Genomic DNA, 24,970 nt, shown 5'->3' with positions numbered 1-24,970 from the left:
CTTTTATTTTTGGCTTTCTTATATGAGCTTAAACTCGAGCCGAGAGTGCTAACAGTGAAAGCCTCGAACAAACGTCGTGGGTGATCAAACCTCTCATTGAGTATCGCTTATTCAAGGAGGACATTAGTTGCTCGCGACTTGGACCGATGATGACAGCTTTTTCTGTAAACAGGCCCATTGCGTTAATCGCGCCTATGATTGGCGTTGATAATCTCACCTCTCAATAGTATTTGAACTATGTCATGCGTTTCCGGTGAAAGTTATGTTCAAGGTAAGATAATGCATCATCAAGCATTTTGTGTACATATAAACGTGTATGTGTATATCCTTTTGCAAACTTGCCTGAAACTGATCTCTTTTTTTCTCTTTTCCTTATCCACTCCCTGTTTCTCCTGTGTATCAGTGAAATCATTATTTGTGCCGAGACTCACCGTCGCACTTTACGGCCTGTTCTAGCACGCGATCGTTCAAATCGAATAGCCATGGTTACAACCGTCGCTAGTCGGGTTGCACGCGCATTAAGGTTTTTGAACTCTTAGCAAAGCATCACCCAGCGGATGTACGTGCAAGAGAGATGCACTTTTTGTTTTCGAGGCCCTGCGCTAACTCAGATTTACATATCTACTTCCTATATTTTTGTCGGATAAATGAAGAAAGAAGCCAGCCCAGTGTCTTTATTTTTATCCTCCATTCCCCCGCTGGGAAACAGCGGAACGGCGGTATTTTTAAAAACAATAGTAATAGCATCACGACGAGATAATATTAATATGCCCTCGAAATTAATTTGCTCTTCCTAACGACCAGAAGTCGAGGAAAAAACTCGCGTAAAAATGAAAATATTATACATAACCGAGCTGAAGAATACGACTCTGCAGTTCTTGCGAGGTTCTCTCGAATATCATGAGAAACAAATGTTATAATCGTCGCGACAGATTGCCATCGTTGACGTCCGAATTTGGTCGGAACTGCTATTTTGTCTGAGGATGACAAAAGCGATAAAGATTCGGTGAAAAATAAAATTCGAGCTAAGCTTTTCTTGGTGCAGAAACAAACAGATTTCTATGAAAAATATGGTCAGTTGTATGTGGTCAGTTGGCAAACGATATGAAAAGTCTTTCGAATTGTGTCCACCAACTCTGCGCAATGAAGAGTAAAATATTTGCCTGTGAGATTTGTCATCTGGCTGCTCATATCGGACAGATATCGGGATGTCCTGTGAGATGACTTTTAAGACACCGCGGGAAAAGGTTATTTATTCGTGATTGCGAATTCCTCCGAAACGCCCGACGAAACTCGTTAAACTACGACGTTCCTGGCTTAGGTGAAATGCGAAATGTAACTTTGAGCAGACTTCAATAATCTCACCCCAGGCCTCGATCACAACGACAACTTTCCAAATCTCACGAATCTCTCTCCTGTCGTAATCCGCTGGATAAAAGGACCGAAGGGGATTAACCTCGAGTTTGAGCTTGCCGGAAGCTTGCCTGGGGAAAATTGCGTAGCGAAAATTAATTATCCCACGATTGGTGGAGACCTTAGACAAACGTCCTTGTCTTCGATGAGCATCCCGGTGGCAGGAACAATTTTACTTCCCCTCCCCAAAATGGTCATTGAATAAACCGAGCACCGACAGGTCTTTATCGATTGCTATATTCGCGGCATCTTTTACCCCGGCACTACACCAACTTGGCGCTAAGCCACTGTTCTCCGTTCCGGAACCCTTTTTATCTGATCCCGTTGATATTTACGATTTTACGATTTTCTAAACGTTTTCCCAAGAGTTTCCCAGAGACCAACTTCAGTCTCTTCTTCTCCCGCGAGCATATTGCTCCTTTCCCCTGCAATCTTTTCATCAAATGTGTTCAACGAATGAAGGAGATGGCACTCTCTCCCTACTTTAAGAGCTCAATAGATTTACTACATTTTCGAAGTTTACATGGTCGTTAGTCATGCTCAACGGCTCTGACCGCGATAATTTACCACGCTTCTTATATTCACACCTACGAAATACTGTGGGTTGCACACTTTTGAATTGTAGGTTCTTCATTTCCACAATTCCGGCAATTTTTTAGGCTCCCGTCTTTCGAGACCTTCGTACAAAATCACTGGGCTGTCAGGCAAGGATGAAAAAGCGGAAATCGTCAAAACAGTCATCTGGAAAAGTGCACCTGCACCCCAGCGAGCCGGAGGACTTTGCCTCAGCCCTTTGATTCCCACGCTTTGAGGGGTGTTTTTGAGCTCGCGGCCATTTTGTCGCTCACAACGAACGTTAATTTATCGGTAATTAATATATAAGAACGTTAACGACTGGCCAAGCGGCAAAATGTCCAGTTTGTTGTATCCAAACCTCAAAATACTTATCACCTCATCAATTATCCGCGGGCATTAGGGTTTGTATTTTATTTGTTTCCAATCATAAAATTCAGCCGAAACTAAAGATCAAAGACTCGCGGCTTGAAGAAAATGAGCAAGTACGATAGACAGAGCAAAATAGAGAGAGAGAGAGAGAGAGAGAGAGCATGAGAGGGAGGAAGGGAGAGGGGAGGCCTTCCGTTTCTCCATTCCTCGCGAGACGAGACACTCGAGAATCCGTCGGTCTGTCCGTTTGTCTATTTCGGTTAGCCCGACTGACGGAGGCGATGGTCCCGACGACCCGCTGCATCGACACGCGTGCCTCCCGGCCTTTCTGCTCTGGTAAGCGACCGTCTGGCTCTAGGCAGTTCGACGAGAATAATGCCCTTTTCCCTTGAAAACTGTCACGAGGAGGGCGTCGACCCCGCAAGCGCCTCCGCTGCAGCGTTCCCTTTCCCCGGGCTCGGTACCGTCCCGCTTCCGCTTGTTCGTCCCTTATTTTTCAACGTTCCGGAGACTTACGCGGCGACAAAACACCACCTCATTTCCGATTACCCCGCGCGGCTAGATCGACTCGAAATAGGTCTCTTTACTCGGTCCCTCCTTCTTCCTGTCAGCTCCTTCTTCTTCCTTCCTTCATCCTTCTTCCGTCCAGTCGTTAAGATTCCGAGACGAGGACTGCGCCGCTGATTGGTAACTATTGGAAAAGGGAGAGCCACTGGTGTGCCAAACCCTTCGATTCACCCTTTCACCGCCCCTCGATTCGGGATACGAAGCGAGTCTCGCCGATAATCCTCCGCGATTCACATGCAAACATATCGTCGAATTTATACGTGCAAGGAGGCAGGTGGGTTATAGGTGGAGTTAGTTTGGCTTGAGTTAGGGTAGGCGGTGGCAGAGGCGAAGGTGGGTGGGATGGGGTTCCTTATCGTAAGTTTCAAAGCGGTGCGCCAGGCCTGCAGGCTCGGCGACGTCATTTCCCTTCTCAAGATCCCGAGTGACTTTGATCTCGGAGCGCCGGTACTCGGTGGTAAATTGACTCGTTGAATCTCCAACGAATTTCATTTTGCACCATTCCGCGCGATGGAACGAGCTTCGCGAATGCGAACAAACATACCGTTGTTCGGGTATCATCGTTACGCGTGCGTTCCGTCGGTATACCTCCGATTATTATTAGACGCGAATTACCGCGGAGCGAAACTTGTTTCCCCCCGAGGGGCACACGCGGCTTGACTTATACACTCGCACGCACGTAAGTCGTCGGGCGGGCGGATTAGCGCCGAAATGAGAAAATATAATGAAAGGCGTGGAAGACGAATTCCGTGGGCGATCGGTGAACCCAGACAGGTTTATCGTACCGCGATAAGTCGAGGCAAAATGATATCTCACGGTTCCAAGTTCATTAACACCCTCGAGGAAGGATATCGGAAAGGGCGTTGCGCCGACAGTGGAAACATACCGTAGTCTAGCGGGACCGAGGGGAGTGTGAAACTATGCGAATTGCAAGTTTGCACGCACGTTTGTTTATCAAACGAGTCTTTCGTGAGTCACGAATCATCTTGCAGATACGGCGTTAACTGCCGCTACGAAACGACGCCTGCATTTTTTGTCCGCAACGCCGCGAGGCTCGCCGCCTTCCCCGGCCAAACTTTAATTGGACTAAATTTTTCACAAAAATAAACGATTCATATTCGACGCCTGCATTCTCACAGGCGATACACGGTTACCGGCGGTCTCACTGGCGTCGACAAAAATCTGTCTTCCAGGAATCCGAGCTTTCGTCTCCTTCAATTAGACCGTTAAGACGCGGAGCACGCGTACGCGTTGGAACATTTCGGCCATCAGCCGAACTTCAGATTTCGATTCTAGCGCGTATCTTTGCCTTCGGCGAAGTGAAGAGAGGAAGAGATCAAAAGGGGTAGAGAATGGGAGATTGAGAGAACGAGGGAACGGACATGCGATACGACTTGCCGTTTCACATTATAATAAAATATGACGAAAGTTCTTGAACTAAAATGGTAAAAAAAGAAAAAGAAGTTTAATGCGGTGAAGAAATCTGCTTACCAGGTGGCTCACGTTGTAGGGGTTTGGCTGCTGATAGTTTTAATGCAGGCAGGTATAAAACAGCGCCACGTGGAGTAATAAAATGCGGCCTGATTCGCGGCGATCATAAAACCACGTCCGCGTTCACCAAGGTCATTCACATCGCCTTAAATCACGTTCTAAGGACGCCTGTCGCTCCGAATAGGATCGTATTGAGTTGAGAAATGTGCAAATTATTTAAAAAACAATCCATGAACTGCTTAGAAATAAATATGCTCGAACGTGACTCGTCCAATCTCCGATTACGAGGCGGCTGACAGGGACGGGGACGGAGGGGGAGGAGGGGGAGGGGATGGAAAGGCAGGTTCGATGACTTCTTGCACGAAAAGGTAGTTACATACTTACGTGCACGTGGTGCGGGACAAGCGTACGTGACTTTTTCGGAATTTGTACGTTTGACAGCGAGTAAGTGAAAGAAGAACTAACACTAAAACGTATGAGACAGATAAAAGGAGAAGGCGATGAACAACATCAACAACAAAAACAACAACAACGGAAAAATCTTCCCGGATGCCTTCTCGTGATCTAAGAAAAGACTGTACCTTTATAAAAATAAATTCTTTTGCTCGTTGCTCGCCAGTGGGTGAAAACTCTAGAAAGAGATTACCCGAATGCTGAGCCGATCATCATGACAGATGATATCCAACAACTTTCCTTTCTGTAGCAATGCGTTTGAAATTCCTGATCGTTTTCCCCACCGATACTCAAACGCAAGATTCCTCACAGGCGTGCTATTCACAGTCTTGATCGTGGACCAGACGGAATCCCGTCGACTCTTCATCATTTACACCAAAAATACGTTGATCTTAATTTACCACAGAGCTCTAACAATTCCGTTACTTTTTTTCTACGTGTTACAGATACACAGCTCTGCTGACAGTTCACCGATCGTCTCTCCGGCTGGTTCTTCCATCGAATCCCCGATTGGTTCGCCGCTAAAGGTAAAGTCGTATCTCTAACTCAGCATGTACATTCCGCTTCGGTTCGAACGGACTTTTTGGCAAGATTTTATTTTTCCGCTTCCGTGCCAGCGAATTCATTCAAAATTGACGATCAGTGGCTTGGCGCGACTCAAAAAACTCCAAGGAGCAGGGTGCAATGGGGCGCGATGCAATTATCGGAGCATCGATACGAAAACTAGGCCAGTTCTTGAGGATACGGCACGCGAGCCAACTAACCCTTTGCTGTACGATGGCGAGGGGTCGGAGGGGTTGGCAGAAAAATGGGGGTGGGAAGATGAAAAACTCAGGATCGAGGGGATCGGAGTTAAGGCGGTTGTAAAGCCGAGAGGCACGCGTGTCGCCGGTGCACTTGGAACAAATATCATCGCTATTTACATTTATCGCAGATGCCTTATACCTGCCTATGTTGATCCCACGACGATTGCGCCGACTGATCTGAGATAGGTATTCTGTTTACGGAATATACCCGCTCGGCGTTTTAGATATTTGCCAGCTCCGGCCGAGTTCAATAACTCCGAGTAACTCGGGTCGTTCTTTTTCTCCTGCCCACAATTTATAAGCTATTTACTGTAGCAAGAAACAAGGTGAGGTGTGATAAATTGTACGCATGCTTTTCACCACCGCTTGTGCCGCGATTCGAACGGTTGAGCGAACGGTCGTTTTTTTCCTGCGTGTGCTGTATGGTTTTTCGCATAGAGAGGGTGGTAGACCTTTGTTGATTCAGGGAACTAGCAATTCTTTGTGACGTGGTTTTGAGATGATTTTATAAACACTTGCGAACGCCTACTAATATTCGTTAACACGCATGAACGAACACTTGGCAACTACATTCTTTTTTCATATTTGATTGCGCAAGAAGTAAAACACTCGATTGCGCAAATGGTAAGAGTTAGAGCACCGATGCGACCAGCATCAAACAGCAGGCGCACTATTATCGATGTCGCGCCGCGCTCTGTGGGAATCGCCGTTATTTGGTCCACCCTTTCGAATCTCGGAATCAGGCCTCCATGATTTCGATGTTTCGCAAAGGCTGTGTTTGAAAAAATGTTGAAAATCAGAAGTTGATCCATCGAAAATATGAGGGATCACTGGTCATCTCCGTACAATGCCGTTCGCTAGCACAGAATTTCGACTGGCCACTATTTCAATCAGAAGCAATGCGGAGCAAACAGCCGCCGGTGAGCGTGCACGGAATCCCGCACGTTTCACTTGTTTACCCTAGGGAGGGAATCCAGGTCGGCGAAGGATAGAATAAACCTTAGGGCGTACCGCGAGCCGTGGCACGACGAGTAGTAAGTTCTCCTCGCACCTAACGTCTGTACGGCTTTGTGAAATATAACGGTGGAAAGTCATTTTAATTACGAAATGCAAGAGCGAATCCGTTACCACGGGGCAGCCTTAGACATATTGAACTAATTCACGTCATTCATGCGACTTATTAAATTCAGGAATGTTATTAAACCCTGGAATGTCCTCAGTTTAATCCTGGCGAAAGCTGGGGTTAGCGGGATGCTAACGTAAGGAGGATATGGCCCTCGAGCATTTAGCGCCATCATAATTTATGCTCGAGTGTCACAGTGAATACATATTTTTTTCGTTTGGAACAAGTTACCACAGACATCGCGCGTCGCATCTAATAAAGGGTCAAAATTGTTGTCATTATATCTAAGTATTCCATTGACGAAATTGAAATATAGGTAGGTAAGCATGGTTCTGATTAAGCATCAGCACCAAATATCACTGTAACAATTATCATCTCGTGCTCGAAGACAGACCGTGTATCTACCAGCGTTGATCTATTGCCGAAGAAAAGCGAAACATAACGCGGCGTTTGTAATTACCAACAATAAAGCGTTACCGTGATGGTAATCGCTGACAGAACGCAATTAATCCCTTAATGGGCATCATCGTTAATTTTAATGAATATTCTACATTGATCCCATTGAAACGAGCGCTGCATTGGAACGGTAATGTCCTCTCGACTGAACTTGATCGCGCCACCGGTACTCGACTCTCCCGCTCTGGGTTTCGTTATTGCGAACGCTGTCCCGCGTTATTGTTACAATTAGCAGTAAATTATTAATTAATTACCAAACACGGTCATTGAACGCGAGCGCCGGCTTGTTCAAAACGGCCTTACTGTGATCTCCGTGTTTGCGACGTGGATGTGTAGGGAGGTGGATGGGTGGGTAGGTGCAAGGTACTTGCCGATTGCCGGCACTCGGACCAGCTCGGAGCTTCATATATTTAAGAGTCAAGGCAAAGTCATCGCTCGGATTCCGCTTGGTTTTTTGTCTTTCATCGGGTATTTACTTTCCGTTTTCCGGACTTGCCGCCCTAGGGGGACGGACAACTTATCGGGGGATGAAAAGTGAAAGAGACAGGGATTAACCGGAATCAGGCACCTGTTGCGACAGTCGACACCCCGTACCCAGGTGGTGTCCAGGGATGCCGAGAGTCCCTCGACGGTGTGGGACGACACCTGAGAGTCGAGATTTACCGAGGGGATGCGTTTCGCACGGCGCTGGTTCTTTAGGGATGAAGGTTCGCCGATTCACCTTCCGAGTATCCACCTTCTCGCTCCAACGACGGCATTATCCCCAGCTCACGGAAGTCAACTTCTAGGCGGGACTCGAAGGAAATTGTTCGAGCCCACCGGGCGTATCGCGCTCAGACTAACACCGTCATATCCTGTTGCTCTACGAGGCCGTAGGGCCCACCTGCTAGCGATGCAGGGTGCGTCAAAACCCGCCGAGGGCAAGGAACTTGATAAAAAAAAAAGAATAATAATAAGAAGAAGAAGAAAAATTCCTCAGTCTCGACTTTGACAAACACATCTAGCTACAAACACCGCGGAGAATATCATGGTGCGTGTTTCGTTGTCTCCTCCGTCTGCGCTCGGGGCTAGGCCGCGACGCACCTGTCCTCAGAAAAATCCACACCGTTGCGCCCGCACGCGGAAGCTATCCGAATATCCAAAGTGCCTGCTCTAAAACAAACATCGTTCACCCGAAGCGCGGTGACTTTTTGCCTTCCCCGTATACGTATATAATTATACATACATATATATACGTATATACATATATGTATTTCCCACCAGTCGCTCGTCTCTGGGTACAGACGCAACACCCTGTGCACACATCCACATTCACAGATACGCGGTTGTGAACCTCGGATATGGATACAGATCCTCGTATACCTGCGTCCACAGATTCAGTGAGAATATCGCACCGTCGCGTAGCTCCGAGCTTGCACCGAATAGGAGGGCATGCGAGTCGACGTACGTTTATCCCGTACGTCCGCATGGCTGCATTTCCCGTTTCCCCGCTTCTCCCCGCCTTGCCCTCGTTTGCCCCTCGACCCCTTATCCGCCGCTGGTTCCGTAAGCCATGAGAGCAGACTGCCACAGTCCTTCCAACAGTCTTCCTGGCTTTCCTGGCCGTCCCGCCGGGTCTGGCTGTTCTATTTCTCCTCAGCCGTCCGCCACTCACTTCCTGTCCTTCCGCCTTCCACCTTGCGCCGTCCAACGTCCACATTCACGCCGGGGCTCTTTATCCTCGAAATACTGACATAATCCGACACCCCAGCCCGCAAAACCCCTCCATGTCTCGCTGCACCGCGGACTCGAAACTCGGTGTATAAACCGTTTATTCGCGGCTGCGATTCGCCCTCCCGTGACGGAGCGCATCGCGAACGCGAGTATTACCGTTGGTCGTGCACGGGAACGTTCTTGGGTGGGTAAGTTAGTTCTTTTTCCTGATACGTGACACGTTGTAAAGCCGATCTTTGCACCACCGGTGACTTGGAAGGCTTCTGAGCCTTTTGTTTCGTAAACGTGTTGACACGCAGTTGCTGGTTTACCTAGGTAGGTACCTCGTGTCCGAAGGGATGCGGTCGTGTTTAAAATCGCGATACTGATCGGCAACTCTTTTTTTTACATCAATTTTACTCTACTTATTTCTTTTTATCCTCTTCTTTTTGAACCCGTCCACGATGCACTCACCGTAAATAATTTATGGCACGGTGAGTCTCGTGATGTCAAATAAATCTTCAAGATTTAATGTCGGCTGGGTAACGGTTGGCCCCGAAAATGATTGGATAACAAATTTTTTCCATCTTATACAACATGGGGTGCGGCATTCATGCGACTGTGTGCTTTGTAAGTAAATACGTTTATATACGCTAAATACATACGTACGTGTTATGTTAGAAATGCATGTGTCATAACACAATTATACCACCGTTTGCAGCCCGCCAGCGACAGGACGAAACGTGGTATTTTGAATTCCTAGGCAAAAAATAGGTTAAGGAATTATTCGATGCACGGTTGAGGTAGAAAATTTACAAATATTTAGGTTGTGGCTAATTTTACATTTGCTTACGGGTACAGCCAATTAGCATGACGCTTATATACTGTATACGTCTATACCATTGCACAGTATGATGAGCTCGTGCGTGAGATATCACGGCTGACATGGGTTCAAAATACATGTATCCAGGAATATACGTCTTGAAGAATGCTTGAAGGATATACGTCAGCCCGTGGATTTCATTCGCATCTCGTTATTTCGAAAGATCAGAAACGTTCGTCACTGATGTCACAACAACGTAATCACAATTGGCACGCATGTTTACTAAACTTTTGCAAAGTTAATCTGCCGGTTATTCAATATGGTACGACATTAGTGAATCGAATTAGAATCTCTCGTAACAGGTTATGTAGAGATGGACCGGAATTTACAAAGAAAATTGTCACGTAATTTACAACGAAATACAGTCAACGTTACAAATATCGAGCAACACGGCATCCACCAAGATAATCTACCGCACTGCCAGCCATACGTAGATTAATCAAACGATAGAATCTTGTCACTGCAATGTTATATGGTAAAATATGATTGAATGATGATAAAGTGCACCTACCTGCTCGCGAGCTACGTGACAAATATTTCTGCCGTACTGCTGGGAGCGGGGACTGGCACGCGGTGACGATGAAATTCAAATCCAACAATAATAAACGTTTTCTTGAATTATACACGCCTACTTGAATTTGCCTGTGTACACTCAAGCTCGTCCACTGATCCGACATGAAACTTTAAGCAAGAGGTCTCTAATTACGAATAATTAAACGAAAGCTGAAATATGGAAATTATAACGTTGGTCGTATAAAACCTTGTATCGCTTACTCCTTCATCAAGATGGCTCTAAGGCCAAACAAATTTTTTTTTTTTTTTACCTTCGCGACTGACAGCCACTCGTTTATATAACGTAATGAGAACGTACGTAAGGCTATTTGATATAGGTTGTGGAAGTAAAATGAAAAAGGTACACAGGGTATTTGTTTATACTGCAGTTTATTTTTGATTAAGACCCGGATCTTTACTGATATTACTTTGAATACAAATATTGGCTGTCAAGCAAACGCTGGGTTCAGAGCTAACCCGCAATACGCACTGGGGCGATCTACCTGCCGGTACGCTATTGCTCAGCCTACACACACACATACATACTATACCTACTCTTACCTATGGACATAAACAGAATATATATATATAACTAATATCGACGTTCAATTTATATTTCAACACTTGCCCCTAAATTGAACTCCACTTACAAGAAGAAATATATATATATATATTACAAAAAAGTATTATATAAACCTGTATGGGTGATGAAAAAATTTAATTTATTAATTCTTACTTTTTTGTTATCGCATCAGCTACCATTTCGTTCGTTGGGACAAAATCTAATGTGATAGTTTTTTGAAGTACATGATCTCTGACAAAAGACATTCTTACATTTATGTGTTTAGTTTTACAACTATAATTCGCGTTTTTGATATGATCAATCGCTGGTCGACAATCAGATTTTAAATGGATAGGACTATTTGATATGATGTTTAATTCAATGGTCAATTCTCTCAACCAAATGATTTCTTGAGTTGCGTCTGACATTGCTACAAATTCTGCTTCTTCCGACGAAATACTGGTTAAAGTTTTTCTTGTGGAACGCCAGCTGACTGCGCCTCCTTGCATAATAAAAACATAAGCCACGACTGGTCTTGGATCTTGCAGACTTTGATTATAGCTAGCATCGCTATAGCCAAACAAATCCTGATTCCCTGATTTGAAATAATACAGTCTGTATGATGCTGTGCCCTTTAGGTATCTAAAAATTCGTTTGACTAATTCCCAATGCTCTTCGGTATAATTGGAATTAAATTTACTAACAGCACCAATAGCGTATGCAAGGTCAGGCCTTGTCCATTGTAATAAATACATGAGACTACCAACCGCTGATTGATAAGGTATGTTTGCTGGCTTTCGCGTATCCTTTTGTCTTGGTGCAGGAAAATCTGTTGTTTCGATTGGAGTCGACACTGAATTACAATCACTCATGCCGAACTTGTGCAAAAGGGATTCTACATAATGCATTTGATCTAAGCTTATCCAACCGTTTTCTTTATCGCGACTTATATTTACTCCTAGGAATCTCTTCGCTTCACCTAAATTCTTTATGGGATATTTCTTAGATAAATTATCAAAGAGAGTTTTTACGCAATGTATACTATTTGTGAACGTAAGAATGTCGTCGACATAAATAACTGTAATTAAAATGACATTTTCATCGATATAAAAATATACGCATGGATCTTGCGTGGACTGCGTCATATTCATCAATTTTAAATCACCATCTATCCTTTTATTCCATGCTCGGCCACTTTGCTTTAAACCGTAGAGTGCCTTGTTTAATAGATAGAATTTTCCTTCAATACCCTGTTGTTCATAGCCTTCCGGCTGAGTTAAATAAATCTCTTCATCCAACTCACCGTGAAGATATGCAGATTCCACATCGAAATGAAGAATATCCAAACCTTTTCTAGCTGCATAGGCGAACAACACGCGTAAAGTTGTATAGCGCACTACTGGCGAATACGTTTCGCTATAGTCTATTCCTGGAACTTGGTCGAAACCGCGAGCGACGAGTCTCGCTTTACAGAAAGCATTACCTCTTTCATCAACCTTTTTCTTATAGACCCACTTGCAAGTTATTGGTTCTCGATCGATAGGCAAGTCTACAAGTGTCCAAGTATTATTTTTATTTATCGAGCTCATCTCCTTATCCATCGCTTGGATCCAGGAAGATTTTTCAGGACTCTCTATCGCTTCTCGGTATGTTGCAGGAGTGGAATCGATTTGGACCATTTGATAATCATCAAAAGAATTATTACTATCAATTGATTGATTTGTTTCTAAAGTACTATTCGCTGAAAATGGATTTGAACTAGACGTCGACGAAAAATTTGTAACGTAATCTTGCAAATATGCTGGACGTTTTTTATCTCTAGTAGATGTTCTTCTAATCACAGGTTCAGTCGGTTGTTTAGCCTGTTCATTGGCACCCATCTCGTCCACGTTATCGCGATTTTGATTTCGTTCGAGATTCGGTTGATCAATCGTTTCTGACTTTTCTTGAATAGGTAGTAAAGCGATATTTTTAGAATTATTTTGAACATTATCAACAGAGCATTTAGAATTTACAGATTTTTCAACAAATATTACATCCCTACTTACTAAAATTTTTTTGTTTACAATATCCCAAAGTCTAAAACCTCTTTGACTCGGGCAATAACCTATAAATTTACATTCTACAGATTGAGGATCTAATTTTTTCTTTTTCTCCGACGGCACTCGAGCGAACGCTTTGCAACCAAAAATTTTAACGCTTGTTAAGTCCGGAAGTTTACAACTCCAAAGTTCTTCGGGAGTTTTCCATTCAAGTGCCGCGTGAGGGGACCTATTATATAAATAAGCGGCCGTCGCTACGGCATCTTTCCAAAATTTACTTGACAAATTCGCATCTATCAACATGCAACGAGCTTTATCTAGTAACGTACGATTTAGCCTTTCCGCTCGGCCGTTTTGCTGAGGATTACCTGGAATCGTTGTTTGAATATTTATTCCTGCTTTAATACAAATATCCTTAAATTGTTTATTTAAATACTCAGTACCGTTATCTATTCTTAGATTAATAATTTTACTACTCGTTTCATTTTCAACTAAAGATTTAAATTGCAAAAACATATTAGTAGCTTGATCTTTGGATTTAAGGAAATAAATTACTGATTTTCGACTGTAATCATCTATAAAAGTTAAAAAATATTTGTATCCATCATAAGACAAAGTTGGAACTTGGCAGACGTCTGAATGGATTAACTCTAATTTTTTACTGGCTCTATTAAAGCTGGATTTAAAACAATGTCTTGGATGCTTGGCCATTGGGCAAATCTCACAGAAAAAATTTTTATCATTTACTACTTGAATATCTACATAATTACTTAACAATTTTTTCAAAGCATCAACATTTAAATGAGCCATTCTCCGATGCCATAATTCCAAACTTTCCCCTTTACTTTGAACCTTCTTCACTACTGCAGGGCAACTGAAAATAGATTTAGAACTATTTATTTTATCATTCTTGATATCTAAGACATACACACCATTTTTACTTTTATTTCCGACAATAACAATATCTGAACGCTTATTAAAGATCTTACAATCTTTCTCTTTGAAATCAATGTTCCAACCCGATTTTGTCATTACACCTACGGATAATAAATTCGAAGCCAACTCTGGTGAATACAAAACATTCTTTAACTTAATTAATACTCTCTTATTATTATGGTGCGTATACAGATTTACATCGCCCTCTCCGCATACCTTGAGTTTCTGTTTATTCGCTACTATTATTATTTTGATTTTCGAATCACGCATATTCTCGAACATACCTCTATTACTACACATATGCCTCGAAGCAGCTGAGTCTATCATCCATGAGTCGCTACTACATGTGCCCATCGCTATCAGCAACACACTCGCATACTCAATCTCGGCGCTCTCGTACTCGTCTTCTTCATCACCGCCTTGAGCTGCCATGGCACCAGACCCATCTCTCCTGTTGTTACCGCTGTTGTTATTATTTTGACTCCAGTTGCTGCTATTACCACTAACTCGACGACAATTTCTTGCGTAATGTCCAGGACGGTTACATCTATAGCAGATTAATGATGATCTGCCTCTCTGAACGCCTCTTCCACCTCTGTTTGGTTTGTATCCAGCGTTTGCGCGCGAAAAGAATGCCAAGTCATTGTTTTGTTCCGTTGAAAACCACTTAACATCTTGTAAAATCTTTGTCTTCACCAAGTCTGTCGTTAGATCAATCTTGGAACTTTCCAGAGCCATGACCATGGGTTTGTATACTTCGGGAAGACCATTCAACAGAATTGCTCCTATTACTTTGTCCGGGAACTCCAAGCCGATACTCTTCAACTGGTGAGCGGCCGATACAATTGTATCAATATAATTTTCTTCGGACGAACAATTTTCGAGCTTCGTGTCTGTAACCAACTTTATCAGTTGCAGACCCCTGGTCACTCCTGTATCTGCATAGGTTTTCTTTAGAGCCAACCACACATCACGGGCCGTATTCAAATCTCTTACGTGTCCATATACCTGCCGCTCGACCGCAAGGATGATTTTGGCGCGAGTTTTCTTGTCTTTCTGGGGGTCGGTAGGAACTGCCGCTGCATTGTCGGGATTAATAAAATCCCACAAATCTTCGTGGGTCAAGTAAGCTTCCATTGCCACTGCCCAATCATCATAATTTTCGCGGCCTTTCAACTTTTCGATTGTCTGAAGCCCGCTCAACGACGTACTGGCTGCCATATTGGTTTTTCACTTTTGAATAAAGCGTCGATGAGCTAATCACTGACTTTTCGCGTTAAACCTTCGTAACTGGGCCCATAACCTGATATAGGTTGTGGAAGTAAAATGAAAAAGGTACACAGGGTATTTGTTTATACTGCAGTTTATTTTTGATTAAGACCCGGATCTTTACTGATATTACTTTGAATACAAATATTGGCTGTCAAGCAAACGCTGGGTTCAGAGCTAACCCGCAATACGCACTGGGGCGATCTACCTGCCGGTACGCTATTGCTCAGCCTACACACACACATACATACTATACCTACTCTTACCTATGGACATAAACAGAATATATATATATAACTAATATCGACGTTCAATTTATATTTCAACACTATTCAACATAATGTCACTTCATCCAACTGTGTAGGTTTACGTATTGTACTTAGACCGGAATTTTTAGTGTCCCAGGACACTTTCTTGGAGCCCTGAAAACCCTCAAGAAACTGTCTCAATGTACTTAAAGAAATTTTATCCGCTGTCCAGCCGTCATATAACTTTCCAAAGAACGAAACGATTTTGTAAAAAAACAGTCGCAAAAATAAGCATGTACAATCTGACGGTCTGGTGTATTGAATCTAATTTGAAACAGTACAATAAAAAAGGTGTCACGTGTGTTAAAAAAAACGGTAGTATCATGTGAATTGTTTACGCAATCCTTGACGCTCCATCTACACGAGCTTTTCATAATTAATGTTTTTGTGCTTGCGTCACATTTTTTTTCCTCTCGTTTGATTTCATCTACAAACGCGGTACAAGCTAACACGGAAGTGCAAGAATGGCAGAGCGTTGAAATTTCATTGCGACGTAACTCGATAACTGGTGAGCCGATTTCAGAAAAGTTCACCGCTTGAACAAGCCGCCCCAGAAGCTTTTACTCGAAGTAGGTTATGTCTCGGTTAAGCTGAAGGGGGAGCAGTAAATACTCTTACTTCATAACTAGTACTTGAATAAGCTAACGGTAACTTGACTTGGACACGTTCGTTGGTCATTGTTAGTACGCCTGGAAATAAATAAAGAGGCGTTTCCACCATTTCGACGTCATTTTAAAATCCCGGGAGACGTTTGGAGCATAACGCAGGAGGCTACGATACGACGAAGGGTTGTGAGTATGTTTTATTTCAAGACGATACAGGGCAAGCAAGGGCCGAATGAGAAAATTGAAATTATAGAGGGGCCAACCGGACATGCTGGTCCTTGAGAATTTCATTTAACGTTTGTAGTTCGTGGCTGTAGTAACGCGAGTGAGTTGTAACCGCCACTTCCCCAAAGTTGGAGAACGTCATTTATAACCTGTTTCTAGGGTGGCATTTCATTCTATTCCATTCTATTATTGTACACACGGCGAACGCCCACCCCAGCTCGGAGCCCTGAGTACAAGGACGATCGATTTGCCCTGCACGTGGAGCGTCCTGTACTTGGGTCCTTATTGCGCGCGCTCCTCTTCGCGCGCACACAAACGGAGGGGCACACGCGCACACTAGCGACGAGCGAACACGCTCCTCTGTGCCACGTGCTAACGGCAGATAATAACGACATTGCGACAACAATGCGGGAAAAAACCCCTCGCAGAATCTCACTGAACCCGGCGCAGCCTTGGTAGAGGGAAGCCGTCAACTTGAATTATTCTAAATGCCGGTATACCAAAGCTACTACGCAGATGCTGCACCTGCGGAAGGAACGCGGAGAGAAGGAATTCGGGCATAGAAATGATCTTGCGGCACGGCCGGCGGATGAGACGTAGATTCTATTCGAACGGGCGATTACCGAACGACGCGCAACGTGACCACCCGAGCCTTCTCGCGTTTGTTGACTCATCAAACAACGTAAATTCATTACGCAACGAGTGTAATTCCCCCTGCCTACCTGTCCGCCTATATCTGTACCTACCCCCTTTCAAATTAAACGACGCCACGGTCTTATCGCCGGGGAATTCAAAAGTGCGAATTGCTCGTTCGCTGGTCTAGTGTTTACTCGTGATCTAGCTAAAAAAGAAAAACGTGCAAAACTTTGTTAGCAAAGTAACCGCTCGTATGCGTACCGTTTGTTAGCCGCGGTTATATTTCTCGTCGGACCCACGCGCATACCGCACGTGTAACCTAGGGGCAATCGATGTCTTCGGTCTCTTTCTAATTGATAGGAAAGCGCGATCCAAACAGTGCGTGCTTACTCTCCGCCAGCGATGACGGTTACCCTGTACACGAAGGTTCGAAGACCGTTTCGAAACACCCGAAACGAGGACATCCCCTTTAATACAACGCCCGGGCCAATACCAAGATACCCGGGTGATTGCCTCGCCTGCAGAGATGCGGGCGTGTATTCCTAGCCTCGACTTCTGCCTACCGTCCGGATTGGCTGAGGCGGAATTCGCTGCCCCTGCAGGCGAAGTTGTCCTATCAATTCCCCCCTCGCCCCGATTCAACTCCTCAAACAATTATAAGGCTCTGGTTAACGGTCGCCTCAAATGGGCGTGTACGTGCATACAGTCGCCGTTGCCGAGTCCAATTTTGCATCGTGCGGAAAGTTCCGCGGAACTCCAAGTGCACTGTTCGCGCCTTCTTCTGCGTCGGGCAATCGGGTATCGCTTTAATCTCGAGGCAGCGCAAGATGTACGGAGGCAAGAGGCGAGCGATTTATAACAACAACAAACGGCGAGCGGAGCAAAACGACCACCACGTGGACGAGCGAAGCGGGTAATGGTGCACACGTACAAGGCTCGTTCGCTATAAATAGCTACGTTTTTGCGCCGCGTCCCGCCACAACGTCGCGCACCTACATCCATCGAGGGAACAGCGAGCGCGCGTGCGCACCTCCACCGATCTCGCCGTCCGAGGCAGGTTGATGTTGTCTAATTAGAATCCAGTCGATGGTAATGACCTTTGCTCAATGCAAAATACCACTGCCTCCGCCTCGCTGCCTGTTTGCCGCATGTTTGCCCACCGAGAGACTACGTGGCCCGCACGTACGAGCCCTGCATCCTGCAGGTACGTGCGACTAGCTCGAGGCTCAAGGCCTTACCTTCGCCGACTCCTTGTGCTCTCGCAGCTATGTCCCTCCTCCCCGCCCCTCGAAAATCCGCGCGTGCCTGAAATTTTTCGCTTATTCTATTTTTCCCGAGACCAACGATCCTAGTGCGATTCTTATCTCCAGGCCTCGATAGCGGTGTGCCTGGAGAAGTCAGCGGATGAACGAGACGAGTGCTGCACTCACCTTTCACTCCAGCCTAACGTAATCCAACCTTTCACTCCAACCGTCTCTTTCACCGCGAGACAGCCTGCATTCTGTCAAGTTAATGTTTTGAATTTCATACCAAGGTATTTCGCGATGAGTTTATGTCTGCCCAAGCCTTTGAGCCACGTGAGAAACGGATAGACCTGTCGCGGTGAATTTGCAAAGAAGAGATACCAAAACGGGGGGCAGGGATATGGGTGGGTAGTTGGGCACATTAGGTCTCATTTGTCAAAACGAGTTTCTAGGCCACGTCTTCGCCAAATGAACTAAACGACGCTTCGGCAAATTTGTTTCGTGAAGCAGGTCATGGAACGTCTGCCAATATAGCGGATCTAATCTTCTCTGCGACGCAAAATGAGAAAAAAAAAACACCGCGTTTCTTCCGCCCTGTTTCAAAGCTGCGTTTTGAGGACGTCTGGTGTACCATCGTAGCGAGATCCACGTGCGGGTTACCGATCTGTGCCGGGACATGGTTCCTGAAAAAGACAAACGGAACAACGATTAGTTTGACTCAAAATAATAACGCCGCAACCTCGGTCGTTAGTGTTTCGCCGAAGTGTACGTCGTGATTTTTGTAATTCTCGACGTAAGTCCTCAAAGAAACGTTTAGCTTCCACCGCATGGATCTGCGTTGCAATTACCGACGCGACTGCTTTACACCGACACGCCGATGTATTCGAATGCCAAGTTTACGTGCACGGCGTGTATATTAATGACACGGTCACAGGCACGCAACCTGAACGTGAAGCGATGGTTCTTGACCGCTAGAGCTCACTCAAGCCTTAAGCGCTGAGAAGCGACAATTAAAACGGCGAGCACAGCCAGCCGTAGAACGATATCATTTCCTGGCTAGACCGCGAGCATAATGCGCCGCTGTCCTTGGCCAGGTCGAACATAATACTACGGAATATCGGGACTGTGGGCGTCCGGTGTCACTGACCGATCACGAAATCCAGGCTGGGTGATCCCCGCGACTTTGAACGCAATCCCCAAGACGCGGAGGGTCTACCGCATGATCCATCCCCTTCATTTCGCCACCCCCTCTCCAAATCCCCTCTTCCTCCTTCCCGCCCTCTCTTTCTTCGATCTCGCTGCGGACTTCCCTCGGTTTGTTCGCCGCGGCTTCTGGTTCCTACTTCCTGGTTCGCCGCACTCGCATCCCGAGCCCCGCATCTTGGCATGGAAATGGCCGTGCGATGTGGCTGTGTGAGGTATTGCGCGCTATTACACCTATAATATTTACCAGAGCGGTGTCTATCTGCCACCGTTTTGAGAGCGCTGCGCAAGCTTATAATAGAGTAGTTATACAACCTAATATGCGCCTTCCATTCCGACACGTCGTGCGGTTCAATGCCCGCCTCCGACAAACACGCGCGACGACAAGGACGCGCGAGTTTTTGCCCGTCCGGTCGCGGGGGAGGAGGGGAACCACGTGCCAACTTTTCAACTTTTTGCCGAAACCAGTCGCGGTTTACTGCCGAGAGATTCCTACTTGGGAAGGGTGGGGGGAGGGGAACACGAAAAAATCAGAATGAATATATATGACATCGCCGCTGGTCGAGCCGCAGGAGAAGGGAATACTGTGTAAACTGTGTGTGAGAACGCGAAACTAAGCGGCACGAAATCTCCGAGTAAAAGCCTGATTGTAAATAGTATATCTTGAAAAAAGAAGAGACATGCAAAATTAAACAACAGAAAAAAAAAATGCCGAGAAATGTGATTAAATGAACACACCGTTTCCCGGAGCGAGTTCAGCGTCTATATACACGCTGTTACGTTACCGCTTATATACGCAGTAGTATTTTATGGTCGGAAAAGGATAGCTGTTATGAAAACAAAGTATTTTTCTTTCAAATATAACACGTGATTGGGAAATCTTGTTTCTACCTCGCAGTTCTCAATTTTAATGGAACTTAAGTATCCATTGGTACGCACTTGTGACGTTCGTCTGAAATTACCAAGCGCAATTAGTTCCTCGTCTGTCTGACGTCCCTGTGTCAATAATACGTGTATCTGCGGTTATTACAAAACCGAAGAAAAAAGTTACATTAGCGTTGGAATCAGCCTTACGACGATGTTTATGGATAACGATTTGAACTTCGAGGAGGAAAAAAAATCCGATTTTGTAGATACTGACGTCTTTGAATTTTCGTCAAACAAACGGAGTCCACAACCTAAGAACAGAAAGGAAACAAAAAATAAGAGTGACCTGGTTAACGGTGCAAAGCGTCAGCGTCCGCGTATATTTATCCATTAAAGAGGTGAAACGGCGGAGGGACGAGGCAAAGGAAAGAGGTCAGCCGCGGCGGGAAGGGAGTGAATACGTATAGGGTGAATTCAACGATCGGTTAATCCCCGTTGAAACGGAGGAATTCGTTTTATTTACCCAAATACTCGAGCCGTTTGTCGCCCCATGGCGAGCAGAGCATCTGGGGAAGTTTGTCAACGTGTTATGGATATTAGCACCGGAGCTAATAGCCGATTCAACGGACGCGACGCCGCGGCGAGGGTACGCGCGTCGCCAGGGCCGGGCTCGATTAAATCTCGCCAATCGCATTCCGAACGTACGTTCTAATTTAATTAACATAGGTACGTCGAATTCCCTCGTGTCATACGGGGCGCGGTCTCATGCACCGGCCGCGTTCCAAATTCGACAATGTCCAACCTGCAGCATCGAGTCAGTTGGCCTTTCCTTTCACCGAGCAATAATTACCAAAGCGATTACTGGTAGGTGGCTAGTTAAGCGACCTTGTTAGTTCCTCGCTACACGAGTGCCGACTGTCTCTTTGACGACCTCGAATAAACCGCGGTCCTACGGGCGTCCCGGCTGCGGTAGAAGAGGAAAGAAACGGCGGTACCTGTAAAAATTACCGAATCGAAGAATAAAAAAAAAAAAAGACATTAAACAAGAAAACACACTCGGACCGTGCTGTACGATCTCGTGATAGCAGACGATCGAATCTTCTATCGAATGAGTGCAAAAAAAAAAAGTAAATAAATAAACGGATGAAAACAACAAAGGCAAAATTTATCCAGAGCGATGACCTGAACATTGCTCATGATTTTTTGCAACGTATAACCGTACTCTTTGACGAGTCTTGGATCGAGTATAAGATCCGGTTTCTTTATCGAAGAGCTGCGATAATCTGCTCGATAAATCGATAGAAGATTTACGAAAGTCTCTCGGCAGATCAATGCTCTTTCATGTATACCGCTACACCGCGTGCAAGCGCGAATCTTTTTTCTTTCAATCGTTTTATGAACCGAACAATACGTCTCGGTCTCATTATTATCTTGAGCCTATTTGTCGCCATAGCTGGGTACGCAGTACACACACGTGCGATTATGGTAACGACCTTATTTTTCGTCGGAGCCGCATACTGTAAAATTTTACCATTTCTACCACGGCGAACTACAGCTAAATCACTCCGTGCATAAAGTACCGAGACCATAGAAAGCTTCCGGCAATTCTGAGAGGTGCGGGATATGTTGTACGGATAAAAAGTATTAATTGGAAATCGTCCAAAAAGTTTTCGGTGAATTGCGTGCGTGTGCCAGACTCGGATCGATTTTTTAGCCTTCGGGTAGGACGAGTAATTGGTACAGATACATGCACACATTACTCACTTGGCATTACCAGTCAACGTGAGCCAACTGCGTAGGATAGGTGTACCCTTAAATTTTCTCTTCATATTTACCTACATACCTATGCCTCGAGACCTTGCGTTACTACGTTACCTGTGCAAATAATAAGTAGCTTCTGTTCGGACGAAATTTATCAACTGCAAAGGAGCGCAAGCACCTTGCGCGTGTCAATTCTACCGACAGTAATTAATATATACGATTTCTAATTATAATTTAACATCAAAAATTTTCCAAACTGTAAACTTGGTCACAAGCAGACATGTGACGCGTGAAACATTTCACCGCTTAGGAATTTCTTGATTCTACCGAATATACAGAAATATTGATTGTACGAAAACCTTGGATTATGTACTAAAAATAACATTCTTCAAAAAGCATAGAATCTCGGAATTGAATTAAATTCGAAATTTTATAGTTTATGTAGGAAAAGGGCTAATAGAAGTTGATTTTTTTTCCCATAACCATCTTTTTTTGCATCGGAACTGAATTTTCACGAAGAGCGCCTGATATCCCAAGAACATTCCGTATGCGCATAGATTTCTCAATAGTCCCAAATTTACCAGAAAATATAATATCAAATTCGTCAACAACTGAACATCCTGGTGAAACAAAGAAGAAACTTGTTTTTAGATCAGGCAAAGAGAACCAGAAAGTTCAGAATCACTCAGGAGTGAACAGAAATATAAGGGCACAATCGGTGCGTTACATACCTGCGTACAGTGCTATTCGCAACGAACCCCACAGTTTTATCGTGCTCTAAATTTTTTTTAAGATTTCAGACTCGACCGACAAAGACATCGCGGGTAAAAGAGGATACAGTCAAGGCAATGGATGATGTTACTGTACGTGAAGATGCGAGCATGGTCTGCGTCAACTAACGCATCGGGCATACGTTACAGCAGAGCTTGCGTCAATCGTGAACGGTAGCCGACGCGTGTAGAGCGTCGTCACCAGTGCACGCCTAGGATGCGTGTAGTTTCGGACGTCACGGTAGACCGAGGCAGACGACGAGGGACAGAAACAGCGTGTGTGCATAGTCGCGGTCGGGAGTGACAGAGGCAGAGGGGTACTGCCGAATTACGGGTCAGCGAGAGGAAGGGAGAAGGAGGGAAAAGGAGACAGAGCGAGAGAGAGACGACGGCACACGCGCGCATTGCTTCGTGCCGCCTACCAAGTACGCCCTGACACTGTGCGCCCTATCAACCGGCCTGTAGAGACAGTAGATAATTCTTCTGGCGCCGAGACACCCCCGAGCAAACAAAATAACTCCAGAGCGTCGGATCTGGGTCCGGTCGAGCACGACGACGTCGAGCCCATCGGTTCCTCAAAGTCGTCACCGTCTTAGAACACCTGACGCGGCCGGAAGCGGGACCGAGAGACGTGCGACGACCGTTCGTACGTTCGTACGTTCGTTGAGTTATCTTATTTTACTTTCATTCCGAGTTGCCCATCTCCATACGCGACGCGGCCACTGCACTGCAGCCTTGTAGATTAAGGTGAAGAGGTTCACCGGCGGCGCATAAACCTCGGGGGTGAAAAGGGTAGGGAGCCGGATGTCGGACAAAAGGTTCAAGAGTCGGAGGATACGTGGGATTAGCGTGGATGAGGTGAAAGAGGTGGGAGAGAAACGGAGGGGATATCTAAGTTGCTGGGCGTAACGCATGCGGCGACGCCACCGATTCGTAACTACGAAGTCAACCTCTCTTCGCCTGACGTACCTTTCGGCTGGCTAGCTGGAAACAACCCCGTATCCCGACTTCATTACGTATTCCCGATTACAGGGGACACCCGTGAACGCGATCCAACTATGCCGTAGTCGTAGGTGCAGGATGGACGAAATATTATGCGGTCGCAACATTGGCCCAACGTGTTTGTAAGCACACCCACATTGACGCACTTCTCGCTTATTTATAACTGACGTATTATCCAACGACGCGTAATTTGCATTTGGCTTTATGCACACGTGTATATATATATATATATATATATATACCCAGAGTCCCGACGCAGAGTATCTATTCCTTCCAATATCTTGCCCCCCGCCTCTTCTTGGTAGCAATAAGAATTTGATATTTGCCGCATAAAATATAACGTTATACGCTAAGTACACCGCACTGTATCTTATATCTCGCGGAAACGGTACCCGCAGCTTAAGAAGAAGGTAAGGGAGAAGGACGAAAAAAAGGAAATGTAAGTATCCCGGGACACGCGAAAAGCCATTTATTTTTTAGCAGGAACCCTCCTTGGAGCGAAGAACAGCAGGCCGAGGGGTGGGAGACAATAAACAAACCGTGACTCCGAACTTACACTCCTATCTCATCGTCACCGTCAAAGTGCAGAGAGAGAGAAAGAGAGAGAGAGAGAGTGAGAGAGACGCCGGTCCATCGTTTCTCAAGGGCGACATGCGACAGGCAGCCTACGAGCTCAACTCGCGCTGCTATCCATCGCCGTTATTCCCGGCGCACATCCAGTAGGACACATGCGGGGATATCAAGTTACGATATGCCCACGTACAATTACCCGGGATGGGGGCAATACATTCTAATTCGGTAAGCTCGGGGCGATCCGGAAGCTCAACTTCACCACCGAATGGTACGTAGAGAATCTCCGAGGTGGATGAAGGGAAAGGCTTTGCGATCTTCGAGAGCGTCGGGAAAAATGAAATTCTAACCGGTTCGTCCCGGATTTGTGTTCGCCGTTGCGGTAACCTCGTTAATCCATCACAGCAGGCATGCAAAACAAAATATTTCTGCTCTGCCGGCCGGAAATAGTCAGCGACGCTGGTAGCCGGCGTCGTCCCTAAGGGCAAGGGCTGGTTCAGCCGGTGCTACCATCTTCTCCCAATATTTTCTATTTTTCTCTTTCTTCGCACCACCGGACGGCGTCGCCGCAGAGATTCCTCCTACTCTG

At 45.4% G+C, this 24,970-nt stretch overlaps 1 protein-coding gene across 1 annotated transcript in view; it reads left to right on the top strand.

The window, feature by feature from the left end:
• The window catches only part of LOC124306726 (3-phosphoinositide-dependent protein kinase 1), a 334,286-nt gene that overhangs the window by 155,892 nt on the left and 153,424 nt on the right, over positions 1-24,970 (top strand). Inside the window, exon 3 of the mRNA XM_046767671.1 lies at positions 5,316-5,396. Within this exon, the coding sequence (XP_046623627.1) occupies positions 5,316-5,396 (81 nt within the window). The remainder of the gene's footprint in view (positions 1-5,315; positions 5,397-24,970) is intronic.

This window comes from Neodiprion virginianus, chromosome 6 (genome assembly GCF_021901495.1).
Source record: "Neodiprion virginianus isolate iyNeoVirg1 chromosome 6, iyNeoVirg1.1, whole genome shotgun sequence".
Classification (NCBI taxonomy): Eukaryota; Metazoa; Arthropoda; class Insecta; order Hymenoptera; family Diprionidae; genus Neodiprion; species Neodiprion virginianus.
Note: the sequence above shows the minus strand (reverse complement) of the source record. Positions and strands in the feature narration are given on the sequence as shown.